Genomic DNA, 26071 nt, shown 5'->3' on the forward strand with positions numbered 1-26071 from the left:
AGTGGGAAAGAAACGGACACAAACATACATTTGTTCAGCTTCAAACTTTGTTTCTGTGCTCAAAGCTTTGAGGGACTATCTATTCTCAGACTGTGAGAACTGAATTACCCGCCGTTATGACTGCGGAAACATAAGTCAGAAAGAATTACTTTAGCCTCGCCATGGACTTTTTTCATGTGCACTCAACAAAATATATGCTTATTAAGGAAGTTAGGGAACATATAGTATTTTATGGCACTATTTAGAGAAAGCAGCTACAAGCTAACATGTCTACAAAGTCAAGATTTTTCTGACAAACGTATCTGCAGTTTTGTCTGATAGTTAAGTATACCAATTTAGTAAAGGCAGAAGACATTGTAGATATCTTCCCAAGCATTCCAGTTTAGTAAAGATGTAACTCTGCAGAAATCATCTTTCCACCCATCTTTTTTGTGTTGTTTTAAAATATAGAAAATAGATCATATATTATCTCTACTACTTATTACTTGCAAATCAATTAACACTTCACAAACATTTAATACAGGCATAGTTTTGTTCTATTATCGTATTGTATCTCTGTGGCCCTGAGTGCAAAAGTATAAGCAATATAAATCAGTATTTAAATTATATATTACATGTTTATTATGGGTGCAACATTTTTTAAATTTACATTTTATGAAAAATCAGAAGTATTTACAATTTTTGCAAGATAAACTTGTATGCTCTAATTTACAGTCTGACGTAGTAACAATTCATAAAAATTCAGATCCTTTAGAGTTGTGTTTACAAATTATTTTTTTTAGGAGGCAGCTACAAAGGATATTGCTGTATACACAAGCAAGAACCAGCTTGCTACTTTTTTTTTCTTTTTTCATCAGATAGCTACATGTATTTTTTACATTGTTTTTGAATTTCTTTACAAAAAGTCTACATAAACTTGTATGGCTTCAAAATTGTAACCTGCACCCAATGCAAATGTATGTATAATCACCTGAACGAAGACTAGTTTAAAAGTGCTGAAACATAACTACTTCATTTAACTTAGAATTGAAAGTAACGGTTGATTAAAAACGGCTATACAGTTTTGGGTTTTCCTAATAAAACATACTCATGTTAAAGAGCATTTGATTGCAAAGCAGATTACAATTAAGATTCCAGTAAATTGACTGTACCATTTCATATTAGTTAGAAATTCATCATTCAGTAAGATCATCAAATTAAAAGCCAGATATACTCTTCCAAACAGGTCTAAAGTACAGTATCCCCTTAATGCTAATAATGAAAATCTCATCTGCAAAAGTGTATAGTATACCTTAGAATTTATGTAGCCTCTGCAAAGCTTAATTTACTGTAAAGCTTTAGCAGTCCAATTTATTACCGGTTCTGCATGAATTAGTTCTGGCAAGTTGTATTGTTTTAATATACAATTTAAAATAGATACTGGTATTGTGAATGGTCATATAATATCCCCACTTGCACGTTATTAAATTATTTTGCTCCAATACTTTTGATTTCTGCATTGAAAAAACACTTGATAATAAAAACACAAAATATTTTCTAAATTAGAAATTTACTTAAAAAATGTTACTAATGTGTCACTTCCCTGTGCTTAGGCTGTGTAAGAAGAGTAGATGACAAATATTAAAATCGGTGGTTACAGATAAAATTTAAGCTAATAAAAATGGCAGTACTTGTCATCCTACTGCCATAAAATACCCTTCTGAAATGCTATTCCTCCCAAAGTATTATGTTTACATTCACTTCACACAATTCCAAAAGCACTTAAATTCCAAAGACTTGCAATCAAAGCGAAGGGAAATGCTGTGTGCTCTTATAATCTTCAGTGATTTTTAAGGATTCTCATCTTTGGTGACATTAGAGTTTCTATATCAAAATTTCAGTGTCCTGCATGATGCATCTCCCTTTACTATGGCTGCATGTATTGCAATTACCCCATGAGGAAGTAATCCAGTATTTTAAACCTCTTTTAAAACAATCTCCAGTTTTTGCAGATCTCCCTTTTAAATCCCAGTCAAAGGAATTTTTATAAAGTTGTATGTATTATACAAACAGCATGCTTTCTTTATGAAGGGCCAAACTTTGAAAAAGGAAGTGAGGCACATGAATAACAAACTGGATAGGCACAGGTTTCTTTTAAAGGCACAAATGTTATGCAATTCATATAAAAATAAATTAAATCTACAGCATTAATTCAAACAATCACAACGCCCATAAAATTTACTAACTGCAGAAGTAAATCTCTTCTGTCTTTTGCAATTTTATAACACATTGCACTTAGGAAAAATAAACAAACAAACACCTATATAAAACAACTTAGATGTTAATAATATATGATACATGGGAATCAAGTTACATTTTTATACACCTCTAACTCAAATAGTTTTATGGCATGAGTGGATGGAAGAACTACATGAGTTTGCCTTTGTTTTCTTTAAAAACTGGCAATTAAAGAATCTGATATTACTTATGGAAAGCTCAAATATTTCTTACTTGCTCTCCTACATTTTAAGGTTTAATGCTTACAGTATAACATACAACTTCATACTTTCATTACAACTATTGATTACCATTTTGACTTCTATATAAATTTACTAAAATTTTAACAAATTTTCCCCAATATTGCAGTTGATCATTTACAGACAGTGTTGAAGTTAACTTCAGTGCTATTAAAGTAATAAAAAGTTTGCAAAATGACTTTCAAAAGTGCATTTTCTGTTCTGTAGTTCAGCCTCAAAGTAGGTCAACATTTAAAAAAAATTAATGCATGTTAAAATAGTGTTTGAGAAGTAGAGGGGGCAGAGTGAGCTTCTTGCACTCCTTTGATCCAATGACTTTCACAGGTTCATCAGCAGTCTGCCATATACCGTCCTGAAAAATAAAGGTAGTTTTTTTTGCATTCAGTAGGTAAAATAGATTTTGTCAGTATTTTCCTGTGAGCAGTTTAACTATGGAAAAACAAAAGACATGCGAAACAATTTTCCGATGTGTTTTAAGGAAAGGTAAATATGCATCACTTGTTTAACAGTTTCATAATCCATAATTTAGCACTACAGAATATATCATGTATTAATTTGAATACATAACCATTTCAACATCTTACCAGTGGCAAATCTTTTCTTAAGTAGGGAAAGCCGATAGCCGGTGCCTACTAGCTCTACATCTACTCCTGAAAGGGTGCTTCCTTCACTTATGAATTGCACTGCAAGTGTTGCTGGTTTACTGGGTCCTTCTGAAAGTTCAAATTTTGCCCTGAGGGATCCAGAACCTATAAAAAACAGTAATGTACCAAGAGGAAAAAAAAATCTCATTCTTCTAATATAGACAAGATTTAATTAAATACATTTCCCAAAAAACTTTAGTTGATTTGTCATAGACATTGGTGAAGCTCACTTCAGTGCCATTATAAAGTAGCAACAGTTCAAAATTATTTTAAAATACACTTCTGTAGCTAGTGCAAGGCATTCAAAAAAGCATGCTACTGCTCCCTTTTTCTAGTTCTTTAACATTTTCTTGTTCTTGCACTGTCTAGCGGGAAAATGAGATTTAAATAATAAATAATGGAATAGTAAAAGTCAAGTACCTTTGCTTGCTTAAAACAACTTGCTATTCCTAGTCAATAGGAACAGCTAATTGATGAGGAGAGCTAGTAACTTGATAAATTTGCCATAAAGTCCATTCCATTTCTTTAGTATATATATCATAGTTTGGGTAAATGGATTCTCATACTCAAGAGCTTTGAAAGTTGGTTGTGTTTTACCTCTGTGATTCACCACTCGCATAATGTGTTGGATTGTACAAAAAGCACATTTTACCACCCTGTACACCAGAATAAAGAGACTTCAAGGCATTTGTCCTAATATGAAGTCTTTCTGTAACTTCTATTGTTCCTATAACTGGAAGCCTGGCATAATATTACTTCCTCTTAAACACTGGATTGTGAGTATTAAGTATTTGTGCTCAAGAGAAAGGGAAACAACGATGGTGGGAAGAGAAGGGAATATAGTAGAACCAGTGGGATATGCAGAAGTCTGCTGAACACACAAGATGTGATCTGTATCACTAGGAGTCCATTTTATGCTGCTCTGCAGGTGTGCAGTAGTTTTTCATCTGGCTGCATTCATGTTTTAGTATGGCTTTTTTTCTTTTAAAAGAAAATATGGTTTAGAAAAGAAAAAGAAAAGAGAAGGCTATCCCTACATAATCAAAATGGAAGAGAAATGGCAAAGAACTGTGAGGTCAGTGAACGGTAAAGTACACCAGACTACAGAAACAACCTCTGTCAGATTAAAATACCCTCAGATTTTGTTCAAATGACCACCACAACTTTGCAGCCTTTACACCAATTGAAGAGGGCTTCCCTTTCCAGGCTTATAGTTCCTATATGAAATCAGACGTATTTACAGGAAAATCTATGCTTTCATAATGCTCTTCACTAAATTCTTAACAGGACTATAGGCCCTTCCAAGGGCCACAAGGCCATTTTTTCCACAGAGGCTTTGTGGATGAGATGCTTCCCTTTTGCCCCTACTTTTCTAATTCAGAAAAAAACATTGCAACTACAAAGGCTTCAAGGACTGTGACATCAATTAGACTTCAGGGAAAGGCGGCTGTGTGGAGGACACCTACTGATACCTCACAAAATGCTACATAAACTACCACTCTGAGCAGATGTGCAGAGTCTTTTTTTTTTTTCTCATAGCTGTATGCAAAAACAAAGACCCTCAAAATGCTGGTCAAGAATCATCTAGAGTTGAGCCTGTCTCAGCACAGCATTTTATTTTATTTTTTTCAGTTCTTCCACTTACCTCTTACTACTTTATCTCAATTGTCAACGTGTGGCAAAACAGAAGACAGATAGATCCTTTTTCTTCAAATAATTGCTCATTTTCAAATAGCATTGATGTAATAATTTCCTTACTAAACCTAAACTCTATTTTAGAGCTCGTAACTGCTTTCAAGGGGGTTCACTATTTTTCCTTTTAAAATTAAATGATTTGTGCTGGTTTCAGATGGGGTAGAGTTAATTTTGTTCCTAGCAGCTCATATGATTCTGTGTTTTGAATTTAGGATGAGAATAATGCTGATAACATGCAGATGTTTCAGTTGTTGCTGAGCAGTGCTTATGCTAAGTCAAGGCCTTTTCAGCTTCTCATGCTGCCCTGCCAGCCACTGGTAAACAGGATACAGCATGAGATGAAGTGTATACACGCATGAGGATGCAGAGGCTAAAATGATTACATTTTTATTGTTATCATTTTTCTGTAGAAGAAAACAAAACAGAAAAATCAACTTGCCTCCATTCTCAGACTTCTCTGAAATGCTAGATATTTTCCAACAAGCTTTCATCTGGTCTGCATTCCTGTAAGAGAAAGTTACAGGTTAGTTACAAGCATCAATTTTTAGAACATTATTTCTGTACATTTACACTAGTACTTTAAAAGACTAAGTATGTATGAACTACATCTCTAAATGGATGTTTATGAAAATGCTTGATTATTTTGTGTAAGTTTGTGGAAAACTATACAAAGCAAACAAGTGCACTGCACCTGAGTTCACAGCAGAGCTCATGCGTACATGACACCTCTTTATACAGTTAACACTGTCCTATGCCTAGGTTGACAACTCAAAAATATTTGTCTTCGAAGGGCAAAGACAGGCCAAACACACTGGAAACAGTTTGAAAGCTGAGTTTTTATGCTTGATGGTGATGGTCTGAATGGGAACAATGCTGATTGCTCTCTCCTATGCGAGATTCTTGGCTGTATAAATTTTATTCCATTTCCATTCTAATAAAACTATAGTTGGCAAAAGTGGCACATGGTTTAAGCTTATGACACACAGATTTACTTCTGATTATATACAGGGACAGGAAAGGAAAGGGCACTGAAAATTGGAGTCTCTAAACTGATAAGACATTTTGATATTGAGCAGCTGTTCCATCATAGGAAAGTTAACAACATAAAGCTGTGAGTGGCATGAAATGCTGATAGGTGTGAAATTGTCTTTGACATTGGTATAGCAGGAATGAAATGTTCACATAAGTAGCACAGATGATACCAGTCATTTGCCAGAGACAGAATTACAAAACTGTTATTAAAAATAAAAATAAAAAAGCACAACGGGCCACTGCCCAACCCAATAGGCCAAAAATGTAGCATGACAAACACTAGAACTGTATTTATTTTTTGTCAACTTGCAAAGCTTAAAATTCTAGCTTTGGGTGGTTGCTTAGTTGAAAGGCAGAATAGCTGGGATTGAGTCCCCTACTCTGACGAATCTGCTGTGAAACTGTCACTAAGTGTTGAATCTTCCTACCTAGCACTAGAGGTTCCTGTTTTTACTTAGGTTTCACTATTAAAGGGTTTTGTGGAAGAAGCCTGGACAGGGAGAAACTGGTCATGTGCAGGCAGGATACTGAATCTGCTCCAGTAGAAAAAGCTTAAGATGATCTGGTTACAAGTTTTGCTCCCTTGAAATAGAAAATATAGAAAGATTCAGTCTTGGCAGATTTTTTTCCACTTAAAATCATTCTGTATTACCACATTGTCCTATCAACACATTTAAGAGGACTGCCTTCTGAAACATCAAAACCTACTTGATAAATATATCAAGTTTATTTTTCTTCTGAACCTTGCTTTATAGGAAGGTTAACGAAGTTTGGTATTCTTTTCTCTCATAATCTTCATGCTTTACTCAGCTGAAAAGACCCTCTTGACCCCCTTGGAAGTAAACATCCTGGAATTATATTATACCTGGGCAAGTAATTTAATGTTACCAAACCACAGGTGCAGTGGTTGAATTCTGGTCACGTTTTGCTCATGCATGTACTTCTCTGCCTTTTCCTACCACCCTCTGCTTGTTTTCACAAATCTGTAGCAATATACAAATCTGAGGCTTATGTCTCACTTTCAAGTGCTGCTGTAAATGGCCTGCAGGCTTAGGAGGTGGTGGCAGGTAGCTGTGAGTCAGATGATAATCGTGACAACTCTCGAATTGAGAGACAATGCTACATAGCTTATAAAGTACTCTTCCATCTACTGAGTTATCTTTTAAAACAATTTAAATCAGACGCTAATTTTTAAGTTAAAATACTCAAGAAGTATAAATCTGTATGTTGCAAGTAACAATGATCAGAGGATACAAAAAATACTAATGTATGTGGAACCTGAGCGTGACACTAACTTTATGGAATAAGGAGTGCAAGTTGTAGTGGGCCTGGCTGGGATGGAATTAAGTTTCCCCACAGCTACCCACACAGTGCTGTGCTCTGCATGTGTAGCTAGAACAACATCTATACCAATGTTTTGGCTAGTGCTGGCAGTGCTGCCACAGCATCAAGGCTGGCACAGCATCTCCAACCCTCCACCCTCAAAAGCCAGTAGGCTGGGGTAGGCATAGGCAAGAGGAGGGGAGGGGACGTTGCCAGGGCAGCTGGCCCAAACTGACCAAAAGGATGTGACACGCCATGTTATGTCGTGCTCAGCAACAAAAGCTGAGGAAGGGAAAGAAGAAGAGGGGGACACTCGTTATAACAGCGTATGTCTTCCCCTGTAAAAGCTACACATTTTGAGACCCTGTTTCCGAAAACGTTGCTGAACATTGCTTGCTGATGTGAAGTAGACAAGAATTGTTTTCTTCTTTTGTTTCTGTGAGTCCTTTGCTTGTTTTTCTTTTTCTATAATTAAACTGCTCCTTATCACAACCCATGAACCTTTTTTCATCATATTTTCTCCCCCGTTCTTTTGAGCAAGGAGAGTGAGAGAGAAGTGTGCTGGAGCTTAGCTAGCCATCAGTGTGAAACCACCACAAATCCATATACATGGATATATTTACACACACACAAATCTATATAACATTTTTTTTTAACCATTAAGAGATTCTGGCTGCAAATCATGTTATTAAGAATAACTATCCTGTCTATTGGACCAAAAGAAAACACTGGAAATTTCGTGAAGACCTGTATTATTATACAGTTGGAATGGCTGAATATAGTTTCATTTTAGTCTGTATGAATTCGCTGCACATGGTCTATTTGGACCAGAAAATGTCCTATGCACTTTATTAAGAGAAAAAAAAAATCGACTATTTCTTCCAATGAAATTTTTTAGGCTATGACCCTAATGAATACAATGAAATGAACTTAAAATAATAGAAAAAAAAGTATTAATGTTACCATTTTGCAGGTGGAAGCGACTGCATGTTTGTTACTCCTCCATCTACTGGTACCACAACCTGTACATTAGACAGCATACTAGGCACATTCATAGACTCTGGATTGTATTTATAATCCACTCTCACATCAGTAGTGCTAGCATTACATTTCCAGTAAGTTGCAAGATTCAAGGGAGTGGACTGGATGCCATTTGAAGATACCTGTAAAAAAAACCAACCAAACAAAAAAACACATTGAAAGCGGCTTAATTACAATATCTACCCTTTTGGGCAGAATTATGGAATGACGGTAATGAGTACAACTATAGTATAACTATAAATCGTGACAAAAGATCAGAAGAACAATCGACCTCTGAGCCTTTGATCTCAGAATTCTATAGACTGTTGCAGCCTACAGTAATTGCCACTCTTTTAATTTTAAAATAAATTATTTTTAAACGACGCTTTAAATTCACTGTGGCCCATGAGACTTTTTCCTGTTCTGGCTTTCTTAAGTCCAAATAGTTTTGTTTTAGTCTTGTTCTCTAACTCACAGAAGTTACCAGTGGCAAACATCCTTACCAATTGTGTACCACATCAGTTCAGCTCCCCAAGCAGCAAGCAGCAAAAGAGAATACCTGTCATTGGACAGGCAGACAGCAAAACAGTTCTTACATACTAAAAGCATTGTTGTCCTGGCATAGGAGAGCTGGAAGCTGCTGCTTCTGTGGTTGAGCTCATGCTGCTGCCCTGCTGCATACCCCTACCACCTTCCTCATCTGCTTGAGGAACCTTCTATTTCCCTGTGCCCTGTCTTCCCTTTCCTTGGCAACTCAGGACTCTTTCCATCTGCCATGGCTACTGCATGCCAATGCCTCACTTTTCTCCAGTGGTAAAGGCCTCACAACTCCTCTTTCCACAGTGCTCATTTCTGCAATCCAAAGAACAGTTCTGTTCTTTCAATCTTTCTTAGGGTTTCTGTGATTCTTCCTCTGTTTTTCTGTGAATCTAACATTCTTTTTATAGATTCAGTATGGCAATATTTTGAACTATACTGAGAGGATGTGGAAAACTACTTTGGTATTAATAGCTGCATTGGCAGGCCTAGGAAACGCTTGTTCTCCCATTCAGATGAACGTGTCATTTCTGTATTTTCATGAAGGTCTTTGGTTGACATCCCACAGAATCACAGAGTGACTGAAGTTGGAAAGGACCTCTGGAGGTCATCTGGTCCAAGCCCCCTGCTCAGACAGGGCCACCTAGAGTCAGTAAGCCCAGGACCATGTCCAGACAGCTTTGAAGTATCTCCAAGGAGGAAGACTCCACAGCCTCCCTGGGCAATTCATGTCATTGCTTGGTCACCCTCATAGTAAGAGGGTTTCCCGATGTTCAGGTGACACCTCCTGTGTTTTCAGTTTGTTCCCATTGCCTCTAGTCCTGTTACTGGGCACCACTAAAAAGAGCCTGTCTCCGTCCTCTTTGCACTCTCCCTTCAGGTGTTTATAGACATTGGTAAGATCTCCCCCACCCCCATCTTCTGTAGGCTGAAGAGTGAATCCCAGCTGTCTCAGCCTTTTGTCACAGAAGAGATCCTCCAGTCCCTTCTTTGAGTCATCTTTGTGGCCCTTTGCTGGACTCTCTTGAGTGTGTGCATGTCTCTCTTATACTGAGGAGCCCAGAACCGGACTCTGGCTGTGGCCTCACCAGTGCTGAGTAGAAGGGAAGGATCACCTCACTCGACCTGCTGGCTACAGTCCTCCAAATGCAGCCCAGGATACCACCAGCCTTCTCTTCTGCAAGGCACTCTGCTGGCTCATGCTCAGCTGTGTCCACCAAGATCCCTGGGTCTTTTCCAACAAACTGCTTTCCAGCTGGGTGGCTCCAGCATGTCCTGGTGCCTGGGGTTATTTCCCCCCCAGGCGCAGGATTTTGCACTTCTCTTTGTTGAACTTCATGAGGTTCCTGTCAGCCCTTTTCTTCAGCCAGCTGGGGTCCCTCTGGATGGCAGCACGAGCCTTTGACCTATTAGCCACTCCTTCCAGCTTTGCGTCATCTGCAAACTTGCTGATGGCAAAATCTTCCCCATCCTCCAGATCATTAATGAAGATCTTAAGCAGGGCTGGTTCCAGTAGTGACCCCTAGGATACTCCGACTGGACTTTGCACGACAGATAACCACCTTCTGGGCCTGGCTGTTAGCCAGTTTTTGTATCACCTCACTGTCTGCTCATCCAGCTCCTCCATGATGATCTAATGGGCGACAGTGCCCTACTGAAGTCCAGGCACACCATATCTACTGTTCTTTCCTCATCTACTAAGCCAGCTGTTTCATCATAGAAGGCTATCAAGTAAGGGGAAGCATGACTTCCCCTTACTGAATCCATACTGACTACTCCTGATGACCTTCTTGTCCTCTGTGTGCCTAGAATTGTTTCCAGGATAAGCTGTTCCATATTTTCTGAGGGGTCAGAACATCACTCACTCTCTTATATTACATCTGTTACAGCATCCAAAAATAAAATAATTACAAAAGCAAATGCAATTGAATTACAAACTCAAACAAATACCTGAAAAATGCCTAAATTCATGTAAAACTTAAGACTTTGCTAACAAATACCTAAAGAAACAGTGTTCAAAGTTTTCACACTTGAATTGGAGTAAGGTGTGAGCAAGCTGAAACAGGTCATGAATTCAAGGGAATCCAAGGGAATGACATGAAGGCATAACAGGAATGCACTCAGCCTGGGCAGACCCTATGGACTGGAAACAGTGACATACCCAGAACTGATCTAGATGCAGGGTGACAGTTCATCTGTATGCTATCAGGCAAAGAACAACCCTTATAAATTCTGTATAGATAAGAAATCAGCCAGAGTTCATTAAAAAATTCCAAAGGGAAAAATGTGTTTACCTGATACTTTAAAACATCCACATTATAATAGGATGCAGATGGATTCTGCTCTGATAACTTCTTGAGGTAGACAGTTATAGCTTGCATGTTCATCCAAAAATCCCTAGTACTGGAATCACTTTGTGACTGATCACTACAAAGAAAAAGAAAGGTAGGACTGAGAATGCAACACTGAGTGTTCTTTTTTGCATGTCTAATAACTAAGACTAGATCCTTTCCCTTCTTCAAGCAAGAGTTTGTTATACTGCTTTATGACACATAATTATACCTTTTTAATATTAAGGAAAATTATCAGCTTGTTGTATCTAGTAAAAATTCTCCTTCCATTCAAGGAGCAGTGAGTTTTCTCCACTGACAACTGACACCACAAGATTTAGTCTTGGATTTTATATTTAATAAACTCAATATTGGCAGGTGCCATGGGGATGTGCCATGAGGATGTGCATGAGCTCTGGATACAAAGGGTCTTTGAAAAGGAATGTTATCCAATTTGGAGTAAGACCTAAAATCGTAGTTAATTTTGGTTATGTTATAGCATCCCTAAGATTTCTGCTACATGTGTGTTACTATACTTTCACATCTGCAGAAAGCATAAGCTTTCTAAAGTTTTTCCATTAAAAACAATTTTCAAATTATTATAAACAATTGCCTTTTAGGTACTCATAGTTATATTCAATCTATGAAGCAATTTATTATATCATCTCTCTATGTAGTTAAGAGCAAACATGACTGCATGATCAAAATGTTGGTTTGGAGCTACTGGAGCATGAAAACCTGTTTGGCAGGTCAAGAATATTTTCAGTTCTGGTTGCATCATGTTTATTTTGAATAAGGATGAAATTTTTAAGAATACTGATTCAGAAGCAAAATACAAACCATTTAACAATCAATAAGCTTCACTGAAGCTCTGTGGATACAGTGAGGACCTGCATCCATTTGCTAAGGAGGTCTGCAGAATGTGTGTGCAAAGCAAAAGCTGAAAATGAACATCTGGACCACAGTAAATATTACTGCAATGGGTTGAATCTAGAATACTGACTTATACACAAGTAATCTGTTTGATTTATTTTGACTTTGATTCTCAATATAGTATTGTAATTCATGCTACATCCATTTTTAGTAAAATATAGATGAACACTTACTTATCACTACAGGGACCTTACACAATTTAAGTAAATTAAATCTACAGTAAAATCCTTCTGCTGCTCCACAATTAAGTGCAATTCAAAATAAATTCTGATGTTTCCATGAATGTCACTCTCATTGAAACATTCCACCTCAATAAATATTAAAGAAATGATAGCATTTGCCATATATGATGAAAAGTTAAATTATTACCATACAGTTAACTTTGTAAGTTTCTGTTACATGCATTTTTTCTAGTTAGAGGCAGGGTTACAGCACTCAGATAGGAATATTAGACATTTTCATGTTTTGCCAAAATGTACTTTTTCAGTATAATTCATTGTCAGATATAGTTCTGCTAATATTTCAGGTATATACCATCATGTCAAAAAGCAGCAAATACATTTTTTTACACTGAAACATTAAGTATGAATGATCACAATGATTAAATGTGAAAGAATGGATGCATATGGTTTGTTTCAGTTATTTCAGTAATTTTTAAAAATGTACCACCTAGAAGTGTTTAATAGGTTTTCAGATAATTTCTCCTCTAAATGGAACAAACAATTACAGCTTTTAAAAATGTCCTTTTTTTTTTTTGAAAAGAAGTCAAAATGCTGTGATTTCAACACTTATTCTACTCAACCTCCAGCCTTTTTTCTTAAGAATTCTCCAAAACATGTTGCTATGCACTTGATATATATATAGCCATGTAATGGCTCTAATCTACTGTAGAAGCAATACAGCTTAAAAATACAGTAGTAACCAACAAATGAGATTAGGCATAGCTCCTACTATTTGTCTTCTACTTAAAGCCACTGTTTCATCATTTAATCATACCACTGTTACTGCATAAAGAAATTTGTATGACAACATAAGAATTTCCTAGTTTCAATATCTAATTTTTCTTCATATCTTGTACTTTCATAACTAGTTAGATTGTTCATATAGTTTGACTGGGAAAAAAAGTATTTTTTTCCAATAGGTTATTAAACCATTTCATGTATAAAATGCATGTAAAAACACAGCTACCTTTGCAAAGTATTTCTTATGGCTCCTGTTTTATTTAGCATAAATTTCAGTACCTTACTGAGATTTTTAATGGTGGCAGGAGAAAGAAACTGAGCTAAACAAGATTAGTTCATAGAATTAAATTACAGTTAAGCAAATCAACGAGATGGAAGAGAACTCTGATTTACATATAAAACAAGTGAAATTTTAGAAATCACACAGTTTACTATTATATTAAAAAAAATACAAAACCTGTATACAAGTTGTGCATTTGGAAGAATCTGCTCTAGTTTGCTTGTGTTTTTTACCCTGAAGCAGAGCACAGCTGGAGATGGGTTGCTGGTGAAGACTTTAATAATCCCACTTGGGAATGATACTGTCATATCACCAGTGATCTTCACAATACATCTAGGAGAATGAAAACATCAGTTTTATTGCAACTCATTAACTGCATGGTTTTAATTACTGATTTTAAAGCAATCACTGTACTTGCACAATCTGATGAGCTGAATTCAAAACAGAAAGTCAATTTTAAATAAGGGTAATGTGGCACTGTAACAATGTACCATCACTTTCAATTTGGCAGTCAGATGAAAGTGAAGAAAAAAGTGCAGCTGGTTAAGCATACAGTAGTCTTGGTGGATATTATTCAGGCTTTGAAAACATGGCACAACTATGCTTAGGCAAGGCCTACTAGCATAGCAAGGGATGTGACAGGGTGAATGAGGTGCTTTATAGAGCTGCCCAAATTTACTTGTAGCACCTAGCTGACTACGATAAAAACCTTTCTAATTTTCAATGTTTTCACTGAACATATTTTTGTAAAGCAGGGATATATGAGCTCCTAGCAGGATGCAGGACAATAGAGAGCAAAGAGCCACTGTTGTCACTTACGCTCGGGGAAAAAAAAAACTGTGAAAACCCCTTCTAATGCACATACATATTCCCCAAAATATTACAAGTATAAACATTTTTTTTTTAAATTGTAATTTATTACATTCAAAACAATTCACTATTTAACTAACTTTGTGGGATCTGCTCCTTTAAAGTAGGCGTTAACAGATTCAGTAAGGGCTACTGCAACAGGCAAGGTGTCCTGGTTTCCAAGGCTGACAGGGCTGGGACCACGTGAAACACCTAGAATACATACAGTGTATAGGTTTAATTTATAAAAGTTTAGCAATAGATTTCAGAATGGTTGACTACATCTGTCATTTTCACAAGATGTTACTACCATCAAGGTCACAGTAGGGCCTGAAATGGTACTTGAACAGTTATTAGAAAAATATAAACATAGTACAGTACAATCACACCACCAAAACACTGCTTAGCAGCCTAAGAAAACAGGACTATCAATATGACATATTGTAAATGGACAGACACAAGGAAATACGTATGAGCTAGAGGAATGCTGCATTAAAATGGCTAATGATAACACCAAAGTCAACAGATCCAAAGGACATTGGACATTAACTACAATACTTAAAAAAAACCACCAACAACCAAAAACAAACCCTACTGTATGCTTGTTGCATGGAAAAATGAATGATAAAATGGTGAGGGAAATGCAAAGAATTCAGCTACAGTATGTATGAACTTAAGTGCATATACATTTATATTACTCTACATAAGTGAACTGTTGAACATTCTTTTAACGACTTCAGCCAACAAAGGTTAAAATTTCCAAGCAGAAATTGCTGGAGAAATATTTTGCTACGTTTTCTATTGTTTTTGTAGTAAGGGTTCTGGGAATACCTTGGAGGTACTTGGAAATACACAGCAGTTCACAAGAAAAATAATTATCAGGCTTACATCAGCCTTCACAGGTGCTTGTGCATATACAACAGAGTTGAAATGCACAGCTACAAAAATTAACTCAGACCTCATGCTATGGCTTTTTAAAATCTGTACAACTGAAAAAACTGGTTGTCATGGGATATTACTTTTATCAGTGTTTTCCAATGTGCGGCCAGCTACTTAATATAAACCACAATACTGGAACTTTCATCATTTTTATTACTGCAGCTGCATAGTAGAGAGCATCTTACTGATTTTTTGTACCACTGCTGAAATGGTTTATATCACATAATATATGTATCACAAAGGAGGCACAGTCTTTCTCATGTCATAAGCAAAATGAGAAACTTGATTTTCATACCGTGAAGTAGAAACAAAATGCTTCTGTATAACATTGCTAATGGCAAACTAATCTCCTATTTACTTCAAAATAGCAGCTGTGCCTTCTGGGCTCTTTCATAAACAAAAAGGAATTTGAGACCTTGTTCTTCACAGAAGGTCTACTATGTGATTTTATGCTTAAATACAGAGATAAGAGAAAGAAGTATTAACAACAGAATAGTAAAAGACAGGAGAGTTGGTCTAATTCTGCTACTTCCATACCTTGCCCTCCATCATGATTTCTTGCCTAAGGTATGAAAACGTTCAGAATACTTCTCTGTGCTATGAGAAGGTATTAGTGCAAACTTTAAGCCCTCTTAGATGCATAGTACTGCTCTAGTCACAAGTGTTCAAAAACAGAAGATTCTTCAATGAAAGAAATGTTATGATGCTTTTTTTTTTAATATAAACAGTAGATCAATTTTATTTGTTCTTTCAGAGTACTCATAGGTCATGTTTCCAGTGTTATGTTTCTCTCCATGGAAGCTAGCAATAAAAGCTGTCATTTTCAGTAGTCTTAGGAATGCAGAAATAATGACTTCAAAAAACAAATAGGCATTAAAATTCTGTGTTAACAACAACCAGACCCATTCACAAAATTCTGTCTGATGAAATAGCGAACTCCAGAAGTATTCTCCACCTAAGTCAAACTATGCACTTGATGGAACAACAAACAACTGCAGAACCCATAAGAGGTTTTTATGTCATATTATGTCAGATTGTCTACAGATTTATAAATTGTATCTAAATCTTTTCCTTATAAAAGTGTTGCAGATATCTTTACAGTGATATTTTAAGATCAAGAGTAATGTGAATACATAAATTATATTCCTATCAGTAAAAGACAAACATTGATTTCTTCACCAAACAGGGAAATTTATTAGTAACAACAAGGCTATTTTACATTTTTCTGGTAATACCAAAGCGAATATATATATATGTATAAACATTTCTCTGAGTTGTGTCTTAGGGACTACTACTTATTTCCACAGCTCTCGATCCTCATTGCCCTTTATGATTCATGAAATCTAATCATTCTCCTTAAAAACAATGAAGTGAAACATATAAAACTGTCTAACCTAACACATGTGATTGTTTTGTTGCCTTGCAGCTGAAAATATAAGCCTAACAATACAATGCACCACTATCCTGCTTCATGGCATTCCATGTCTGCTGCACCCTTTCAGAGGGGCAGGAAGCCATAGAGCTGTGCCAAGGTGGACTTGCTGCATCTCAGACTGCAGCACAGCTCAAGGGTCCAGATGTTCTGCAGTACCTGCATAGCTGGCCTTGATGTCCTGATCACCGTTAACAGCACCTCAGCTGTGCTGACACATACCGACATTGACACTGTTGAGGAGGGTGGCAAACTGCTGAATAAAACCTCTTATCATTGGTCATAAAAATGCCAAATAAATAAATTTGACCAAAGGGTTTCAGTTCAGTTCAGGAATAAAGACTCAGGTGATTTTAACATTGGCTAAGCTGTTTTGGCGAAAATATATATATATTTAAAAAAAGACTATCTTTACTATCTGTATCTTCAAAGCTTTGTATTATATGAATATATATAAATGTTTTTACCTACTTGTCTTACGAGAATAAGGACCATCAGAGTAAAAATGTAGTCCCTTTTTTTGAATAAAAGCAGTAAAGCAAAACTAAAGAAGCGAGACCAGGTGTCAGCATGTTTGGAGAAATAGAAGACTATGCTGCAAAGAAGTGGATAAATAAAGTTTTGATGATTTTGGTAACATATAACACATTAAGAAGTTGCACTTTCTAGCTATTTGTATCTGCCAGACACCAGAAATAGCTGGAGAAACTTGTTCCAAAAGAAATACAATTTTATTAGGTGCAGTGCATTAGAATGATTAGTTGACATGTAAGTCTGCTTCTAATACTATACCTGGTGGTGCGTCACAAAGCCTTTCTATTGGATGAAGTGTTCCAATCAAAAGATCATCCTCTATTACATTTAAATGAAACAAGACATTGCAAGAAAACAAAATATTTCAAGCAAAAATATATAATTTAATATATATATAAATTCTTTCCAAATGAAAATTAAGCTAAAGCATAAAAGAAACGCACAATTAGGCACACCTACAAGTTCACATGGAACAAGACAAGAGTCAGCTCTCTATTATTCAGAACAAATGGGGTGAGGAAAACACTAGATTGTGCAAAAGCCAAAAGACTATAGATAGTAGTGCAGAGTATCCTCATGCCCCAAAGTCATTTTGCCATCTGCATTGCCCTTCCCATCTCTCCAGGTCTATTTAATTCACACACATGGTGCAGTGAACTGGCCCTGTTCATTTTCGGTAGGCCAGGTTAACAACCATGTCAAATCTCTGTGGCAGCACACACCTCCTTACCTTCTTCCTCACACACACATGCATACACAGAGAGCTGGAGCTATTGATGCTGCTGCCACCAACTTCTAGTTCCTTGGGACCAGTGCTGAGGCCTGAGGAAGTGAGCCTGGATGGACTTTGACAATCAAAATATCAGTTACCTTTCTATGATGATTCTCAGCGTTTGGGAAAATGGTAGACACTGAACTGTGCCACCACCACAGCAGCTAAAGCTGGTCAGACCTTACTAGCCTACGTCTTGCACAGTGAGGAAGCAGCTGCACTGCTTTCCATATGGAACTCCCCGCTAGAAGCTGTACAGATGCTCTCCTGAAATGTTGAGCCAGGCTGAGAAATCCTTAGCATCAGTACGATTCACAGACAACTAAGTGTTAAATCAGAGTCTAATTTCACTTTGAACTAAAGTGCTAACAGTGTTCAGAAATGAAATATTATGCTTCTGCTAACAAAACTAGTTAGAACGTCTTTAAAAAACAACAAAAAAGCAAATGAAACACCTCAGAAGTCTCCTTACTATTTGTTAAAACCAGATATAAAAATTGAGGACTTTCCTTTAAAAACATGAGAAAATCTTCTGAAACTTGTGGCAGCACATAGAGACTGATTTGACTTTTTTTCGATTGTTCTTTTGTTTTTACCAACAAGTTCTGCTTAGTTAAAATACTTCAATAATTTGAAGGAGAAGATGCATTTTTTTTTTTTTGAAACTGCAATTACAGAATAACAAACAAAATAAAAATAACATAAAATAACTGTTCTGAACATTTATATTCATTCAAACTTATCAGTATCCTAAAGTATTTCTGTACCTATAAAATAACATATTCCAAACAAGTGCACAATAACACATTGTGCTCAATGAACGCATATACAACCACACCGAATATGAACTTACAGAATATTTTAACTTTGAAAAGTATTTCACTAAAGAACATGCCATAATTGCATTAATGGCCTAATCTAATCAAATCCACTCTCCTGGCAGGACAGAACACTGTCCTGTCTCAGTATCATTTAGTAGCAGGTATTTCAAAAGATGCTTGAAATACCTACGCTAGACTTACATGTGGAACAACTAACTCCAAGGAATGGTTTTCCTAAGAGGTGAAACTTAGTGGTGGAATTATACCACTACTAAGTTAGTATGGTTAATTTAACTTACCAACTGTAGGTGTGTTTGCTGCACTGAGGGAAGCAGAAGAGGATATTGAGGAGATGCTCTCAGCACGTGCCAAGGGAGCTGCAGGTGGTGGACTTGAGTTAGAGGTCAATGGAGGGCTGAATGGCCTAGGCTGAACACAAGAGATCACAGGAGTATTAAATAGACAAAGTGATTTTAAAAATAAAAAATACTGTAAATGGAAGAGTTTTTCTATTTCCCCAATTGGGGAATGTATCTTCCCCAATACATTTCAAAGCATTTCTTATTTCTTTTAATACTTTATCTATCCTAGTTTTGGTGTAAAACAGAGAACACACATTTTCCTTGGAAATCAACTCCACTATTTCATAGACTATTGATACCATTTTTTTCCCTGGGTAGTGAAGTCTAATATTTTTGATTGTGTAACAGCCTGTCAATAGTTGAACTGTATTACAGCAGCAGAATTTAAGCCTACAGCCCTGTGCATGTGTGCACCAAATGCAGATTTGCACAGCTAAAGGAGAGCTACTAACAAACTGGAAGCAAGTCCAGCATAAGACAACTAAAACAGCCGGGGTCTGGGGAACATAAGAGAGAGTAAGAGCTGAACGACCTGAGTTTGCCCAAGCCTGGAGAAAAGAAGCCTAAGGAGGGATCTACTAGCAATCTTCTACCAGCTAAAAGGTGTCACATTCTTCTCAGATGTGCAAAGAGCTATAGCAAAGGAACTTCAGTTGAATGTATGGGAAAAAGTTCCTTCTTATAGGCTGGGACAGCTTGCCCAAAGAGGTTGTGAGATCTCCCTCCTTGGAAACTTTCAAAAGTTGGCATGTCCCTGAACAATTTGATTCAATTTTGAAGTTGGACCTTCTTTGGACAGGAGGTTGTCCTAAAGATCTTCAGAAGTCCCATCTACCCAAAAACTTTGAATGGCCTTGTAAATCACTTGACTGTAAAAGCACCAGTTTAAACTAATCAATGATCACTTGGGGATTAATCTATCTAAAAGGTACTGAAACTCCTGAAACATCTATTTCGGCTGGGCAATGGTTATTTTATTTCAGTTCTATCACTCTTGTCAGCGAGTATATGACTTTTATACAGACCATGGGAATTGTAAATGTGTGTGACATATAATGAAGACAACTCAGTCTTCCACTTGTACAGAGATAATAGCTGATTTCTAAAACAACAGTATAAAATAAATGTAACTTTAAGCAGAATCATACTTTATAACAGAAAACTACTGGCTAAATTCACTTCTATTTGGATGATAAGAAGAGCAGATTCCTTTGTCTAAGAGCAATTACTACAGTTTTATATTGGAATGAGAAAACAATCTCAAAATAGACCTTACAATATTACAGAATAGCAAAATAGTTTAAAATGTTTCTGTTTTGTGAACATGTAGGACCAAAATTTTGTCTATAATGAGAAGATGGTGAATGTATCTTGCTGTTTTGAAAGACAGGAAGAGGATATTACCACAGTCACATTCTTTCAAGTCATTAAGTCAAACAAAACCCAAAGAATTATAATATTCATAGAAAAGATTAAGCATGGCTTGGTTTGATATGCTGCCTGAGTACTTGCATTCTTTGCCACAATCTTTATTGGCAGGTGGACCTGCACTGCAGGCAGTGAGCAGAGATGACCTCTCACTATCCTGATGGGCAGCTGCTGCAATCTGCCACCTCCCTTCACCACCAACCAGCACCAAGGGCAGGGTGAAGTCACAGAATGGCTACTTGTGTCAACACACAACTGATAATGATCTACTTAATGCCACTCATTCCCCAAAGCTTTGGTGATATTCCTAAATCAATGGAGCTTTACTAACGACTTTGCTAGAGTTTCACATTTTGAATACCTTAATCCCACAAACATACTATCTTTGCATTTTCAAACTATTTATTTATTCACTTAAAAACAACTGGCTGATGCAAAAATTATGTTTTAGACTTTTCTAATTCAATTAAGAATTATTTTTATTATAGTAATATGTTTACCAGAAACAACTTCCATGCCTACTTGGTAATGGTGAAAATCTGAGTATGTGATTCCTTGAGCACTGGCTGGAAAGTAACTCCATTGTAACAGTGTAAATTAATGGTATATCTGACACTGAGTTATAAAAGAGAATTTAAAAAAATCTATACATACTATTTCATTAATTCCACTAAGTTTCCCTGTAGACAGCTTTGGTCTTGAGGCAGGCCTTGGTGGGGGTACAATGGTGCCTACAGAAAGAGGAGTTGTGGGTCTTGCTGAAAGAAAGCAAATTTAAGGAAATTAGAAAGATCACATTGAACATAAATACGTACTCACTTGAATAAAATAAATAAAAGTTATGTTTCTATTCAAAGTCCCTATTTTGCAAGTTCCATTTTATAAGATTTACCACTAATCAAAAATGCTTCTAAAATAGGACTATATGATACCCTGAAAAGTGACTCTAAAAATGGCATCATGGGATTTCTCATTGCTCTCAAATGACTTTATATCAACTATTCCTGGAAATTTATAGGTAAAAATATGGTTTTCCCTGAGCTCCCTTTTGAGTATAATCTATGTGGTTTCAAAAAACAGGACAATCTTTCATGCCTCACCATAAATGGAAAATTCAGTGGAAATTCGTATTTGGTCCTGGCTGACAACGGGGCAACTGTTTGCTTAAAATCATGCCCTTTGAAATCATGTTGACTCCAATATATAAATGCCAGTGCAACAAATATAATTCAGTTAATTACTCTGTTGTTTGCAAGAACACAATAACTCCTCATTATCTCTTAGCTGACCTGTCAGAACTAAAAAGTGATTAAAAATACTGCCCCCATGTCCTTCTAATGCTAACAGACACAACTAACAGATGGTGGCAGCAGTACAAAGATGCCACTTTTACATAGTCACTTTTCTGAATAGAACTGCATTTCAAAATAAATGTTAAATGCCATCCAGTGAGTATGCCACATCTAAAATTAACTTCAAAATAGAACGAAACCCTTATACATAATTACATTCCCAGTACTTCATCTCCCTCAAATTATTCTGGATGGTTCTTTCTTAAATAATTAAGTTAATGTTATATAAAATGCAACTTTAAGCATGGAATTTTCTCAGGTATTCAGCATAACTCTGCCATCATTGAAGTAAGGGAGTTTCATTGCTGACTTGGAAGAAATTAGGCTAATACTGACCACATCCACCTTAAAAGTTGCAAATTGAAATGTCCCCAAACAAATTCGATTCTGAAATATCATTAATTCCTTTAAAATTCTTGTTGTGCCCAAAGAAGGCAGTGAATGCTAAACACCGAGTAGTCTGCTGCAGTATCAAAGGTATTCAGTGAAACATGGCACACTTGCCCAAATACTTTTTCCCATTGCCCTCTTAATATGAAGCATTACCATGATATCATCCACCCTTCAAAATAATGGGCGTTAAGAAAGTATCATTCTTATTCCAATGTATTTAACTTTATTTAACCTGAAGTTATACAAATATATACAAAGCTGGTTCAGAATGCATCTGTTTAAGAATGGAATTGTTTTTGCATATTCAATCATTTAATCTTTGAGACCTCACTGCTCTCTGACATCACAGATAAGTACATTCATATTTCTAGAGAAGCTAAGTTTCACGTAGTTAAGAAAAAGCAATGCCTTTAATTGAATAATTCAAATTTTTCTTCTTATGTCAAGCTGAACATTTATTTTGATGTCCTAACTTTCAAGGAAGTTGGTGCTAACAAGCAGTTTGTTTAGTACATTCTAAGTTAAGAAGACAAAGTTAATTTTAACATCAGGTGAGCAAGAATAATGAAATGAAAAATCAGTCCAAAGCTTACTTTTTAGAGTCAGTTATTAGCAAAGAGCAGCACACAATGCATGCTTGTCATACCCTTATTTGTATGAACACAAGGAGACACTAAACTATATTCCAGTAGTGCTGAAGATGATGTGGAAGAAATTTCAGCAGCAGTGCCAGTTTCTTCAATGAATAATTGTTCATGGCATATAGCACTATTTGAAAGGTCACTTTGATCCTCAGAAGCACAGCTGTTGGAAGAATTCCCAAGCAAAGCAGAAGAGGCAAGGCAGGCATTTTCAGTTGTGAATGGCAATTTTGGGGGCACCTTCTTGTCTGTGCTTGTGTCTCTACTTGTAAGAAGTTCATCAGCAAAGGAAATCCACTGACTGAGAGACCATGAAACAGAGGATAAAGTACTCCCTGATGGTGCTTCTGTAACACCAGATTTGCACAAAGTGCTAATGGTAAAGTCTGGTGAGGATGGGCTTCTAGACCCAGAATCTGTCTGGTGTCCAAGCAAAGACTGAGATACTCTACACCCAGGCAAATCATTGGTAGATGAAGAGCAATTCGTATTGTGCTCTCTTAGAGTAGCTGAAGGAAAAGGGAAGAATTGAAACTAGAGGCAACACCGAGATAATAAAAATTTCAATATAAATCTCAATATAAATCCAGGCTTAAAAGGTGTATTCAATAATCATTGCATGATGACTACTAGCCAGCATGAAGAAAAAAAAACACACAACAAAAAACAAAGTGTTCTACTAGGTTAAAAATCCCACTACTTACAATTAAAGGAAAAACAACAACAACAACAAAAAAAACATCCACATATCATAGGTACTTTGTTCATACTTTCAGCCAGGTCACTTTCCATTTGTTAACTAAGCCAAAAAGTTATTTATGGTGTTTTTCTCCTCTTAAGGCCTTTACTCTCATGACTTTGCTTATTCCTCTGACTGCTTCCTTATTGTGGTTTAACTTCCTCTTGACTTTTTCTTTTACTTTTCGGTGTCCTAATCCATTTTTATTTCCTCTCCACGGCATTTCTTTCAAAGTTATTTAATCAAACCTATCCTTCTATGTTCCTTCTAAACCCTCCATGCTTGTAATGGAAAGGCTTAACACAAATGGCTGCCCAGTAAATGAATGAAGACAATGAAGTCATGAGATCCTGTTTAATATTTTTCTGTCTGCATTCTAGAAAGTGACTGTATGCATGAGGCATCATCTGCCTCAGTTTATTTTTCTTGCTCATCCCAGAGTCTTTGGGGTGCTGGAAAATGGGAGTTTCCTACAAGTATTCCCTGCACTTGGCTGTTGCCTGTTGCAGTAGATGACAACAGAAGCAGCAAATGCAAGGTTAGTCAACTCTCAACATCTTGCAGATTGGCAAAGCTAGGAGCAACAGCAGAGTGGCATAAAGAATTAAAGAGAGCAACACATTTAAAAATTCATGTCAGAAGTGTAAGTCACTATAGCTATCTTTCTGTCATGAACAAGTACATTCCCTAAGCCCAAATAAACAGAGACCTAACACAGTTTTCCCTTTCTAACAGATATTTTAAATATCATTCAAAGACTTTGAAATACTACTACAAGTCCTATACAAAAGCAATGTGGAAATGCTATTTTAAAAATACCTGTTCATGAAAATGGGGAAGATAAACAAAAAGCATTTTTACAGTTATCAACAGCTCACTAAAAATGTCTGTTTTGTTTGTTCAAGATAACAAAGTTAGTTTAAACATCTAATAAAGCAGGACTTCACGGATGACCAAAGTTTACCTCTGTTCTGCATAAACCAATGCCTGCTCAAATACCACAGTGGTTTAGGTGTTCAATGATTAACAGAGTAACAAAACAGTATCTAATGAAATGTTTTAACAGTAAAAAAGTATCCGTGGGACTTGTTAGATCACATTTACATATTCTGTATATAAAATAAGTAAATAATTATATACTTGAGTAATTTAAGTTTTGGATTGAGATTTTCAAAAGCTTTAAGCACCTTGTCTTATAAGCTTATCTTATTAACATTCAAGATGAAGATAACACTGATTTCAATAGGTTTCAAAATAGAATCAGATCAAAGTATGTATTTTTTGAGGTCTTCAGAACTAAGATGCAGGTAAATGAACATCAGAAGCTAATTTCATTTAAACAACAATATGAACTACTGCAATTAAGTAAAAATTTTCCCAAATGTGCTACTAATTTGGTAACACTTTAGCACGCTCACTTGCTATCTAACTCCATGGATCATTTCACTGATGTAAATACCACACTTAATTCCTAGAACAACAATCCTTTAAATAATTATCATCAGATAAAACTGCAAAGGCAAAATATGTAGATATTTATATATTTCTCATATTTAAAATAGACTTTCATACCTAAAATTGACTTATACCCATGAGGCATTATATTCCAACAATTTCAATCAAACATAGGGCTCTGTGCATAAGTCACTTTCATGTACAAGGCCAGGTGCAGATGATTCCTCCTGAAGTCTGGCTACTGATCCCAATGATCTGTCATTACTCACCAGCCAGAGGCTACGCTCTCTAGTTCTGCTGACAGGAGGGACTGTGTGAACATTTCCTAACCTGCTTTACCCTCCTACTCATAGGTAGCAATAAATATCTGATTGCAGACAGAGCTTCAGATGGTGGATGTGGCCCTCCAAGTCCCATGCTGCGGGCAGTGCCTGTGGCCTCTCTCTGATGCCAGGACAGATGATCAATCCCCTGTCCTACAGGACAGCTGCAGTGCTGTCTTGGAGGAGCTATGCCACCAAGTGGAGGAGATAAAGTAGGGAATGAGCAGGCTGTGCAGCATGCGAGAATATGAAAGGGAGACAGATCTTCTCTGAGACACAACAGCTTGAAGAGCCTCAGACCCCAACCACAGTAGACAAGCAGGTAGTGTCCACCCCCACTATTAAAGTAAGCACAACCTCTAGAGAAGGGGAAGGATGAAAGCTGGTGACTTCTGGCAACAAGAGGAAGGCATTTGCCCCTTCCAAGGGCTTATAGCTACAGAGGAGGTTCACTGCCCTTGCAGTTGAAGGGAAGCCAGATGGACGTTAAAGCAGTGAACATGGTCCGCCTGATCCTACACTATGCAAGAACACCTGGAAGAAATGGTAAGTCACTATAACGGGTGACTGACTCCCCGCTACAAGCGACAAAGGCACACATCTGTTGACCTGAGATATCAACTAGAGAGGTTTGCTGCCTGCTGGAGGCCTGGATATGGGATACGGCGGAGGAACTGCTGAAGATGGTTCAACCCACTGACTACGATCCCCTGCAGTTCTTCCATGTGGTGCCTAAATGATACTGCTAGGTGAAATATG

General features: G+C 36.7%; 1 protein-coding gene across 3 annotated transcripts in view; it reads right to left on the minus strand.

Moving 5' to 3' along the window:
* Positions 1–597: 597 nt before the first annotated feature.
* The window catches only part of FCHO2 (FCH and mu domain containing endocytic adaptor 2), a 90319-nt gene continuing 64845 nt past the window's right edge, over positions 598–26071 (minus strand). For all 3 annotated transcript variants that reach the window (XM_066988585.1, XM_066988584.1, XM_066988583.1), the window contains 9 exons: positions 21064–21167; positions 18919–19048; positions 14223–14334; positions 13450–13605; positions 11062–11194; positions 8174–8373; positions 5295–5359; positions 3101–3265; positions 598–2868 (listed from right to left, as the gene is read on the minus strand). In XM_066988585.1, coding sequence (XP_066844686.1) covers positions 2846–2868; positions 3101–3265; positions 5295–5359; positions 8174–8373; positions 11062–11194; positions 13450–13605; positions 14223–14334; positions 18919–19048; positions 21064–21167 — 1088 coding nt within the window. In that variant the 3' untranslated portion in view covers positions 598–2845. The remainder of the gene's footprint in view (positions 2869–3100; positions 3266–5294; positions 5360–8173; positions 8374–11061; positions 11195–13449; positions 13606–14222; positions 14335–18918; positions 19049–21063; positions 21168–26071) is intronic.

Source organism: Anser cygnoides, chromosome Z, assembly GCF_040182565.1.
Source record: "Anser cygnoides isolate HZ-2024a breed goose chromosome Z, Taihu_goose_T2T_genome, whole genome shotgun sequence".
Taxonomy (NCBI): domain Eukaryota; kingdom Metazoa; phylum Chordata; class Aves; order Anseriformes; family Anatidae; genus Anser; species Anser cygnoides.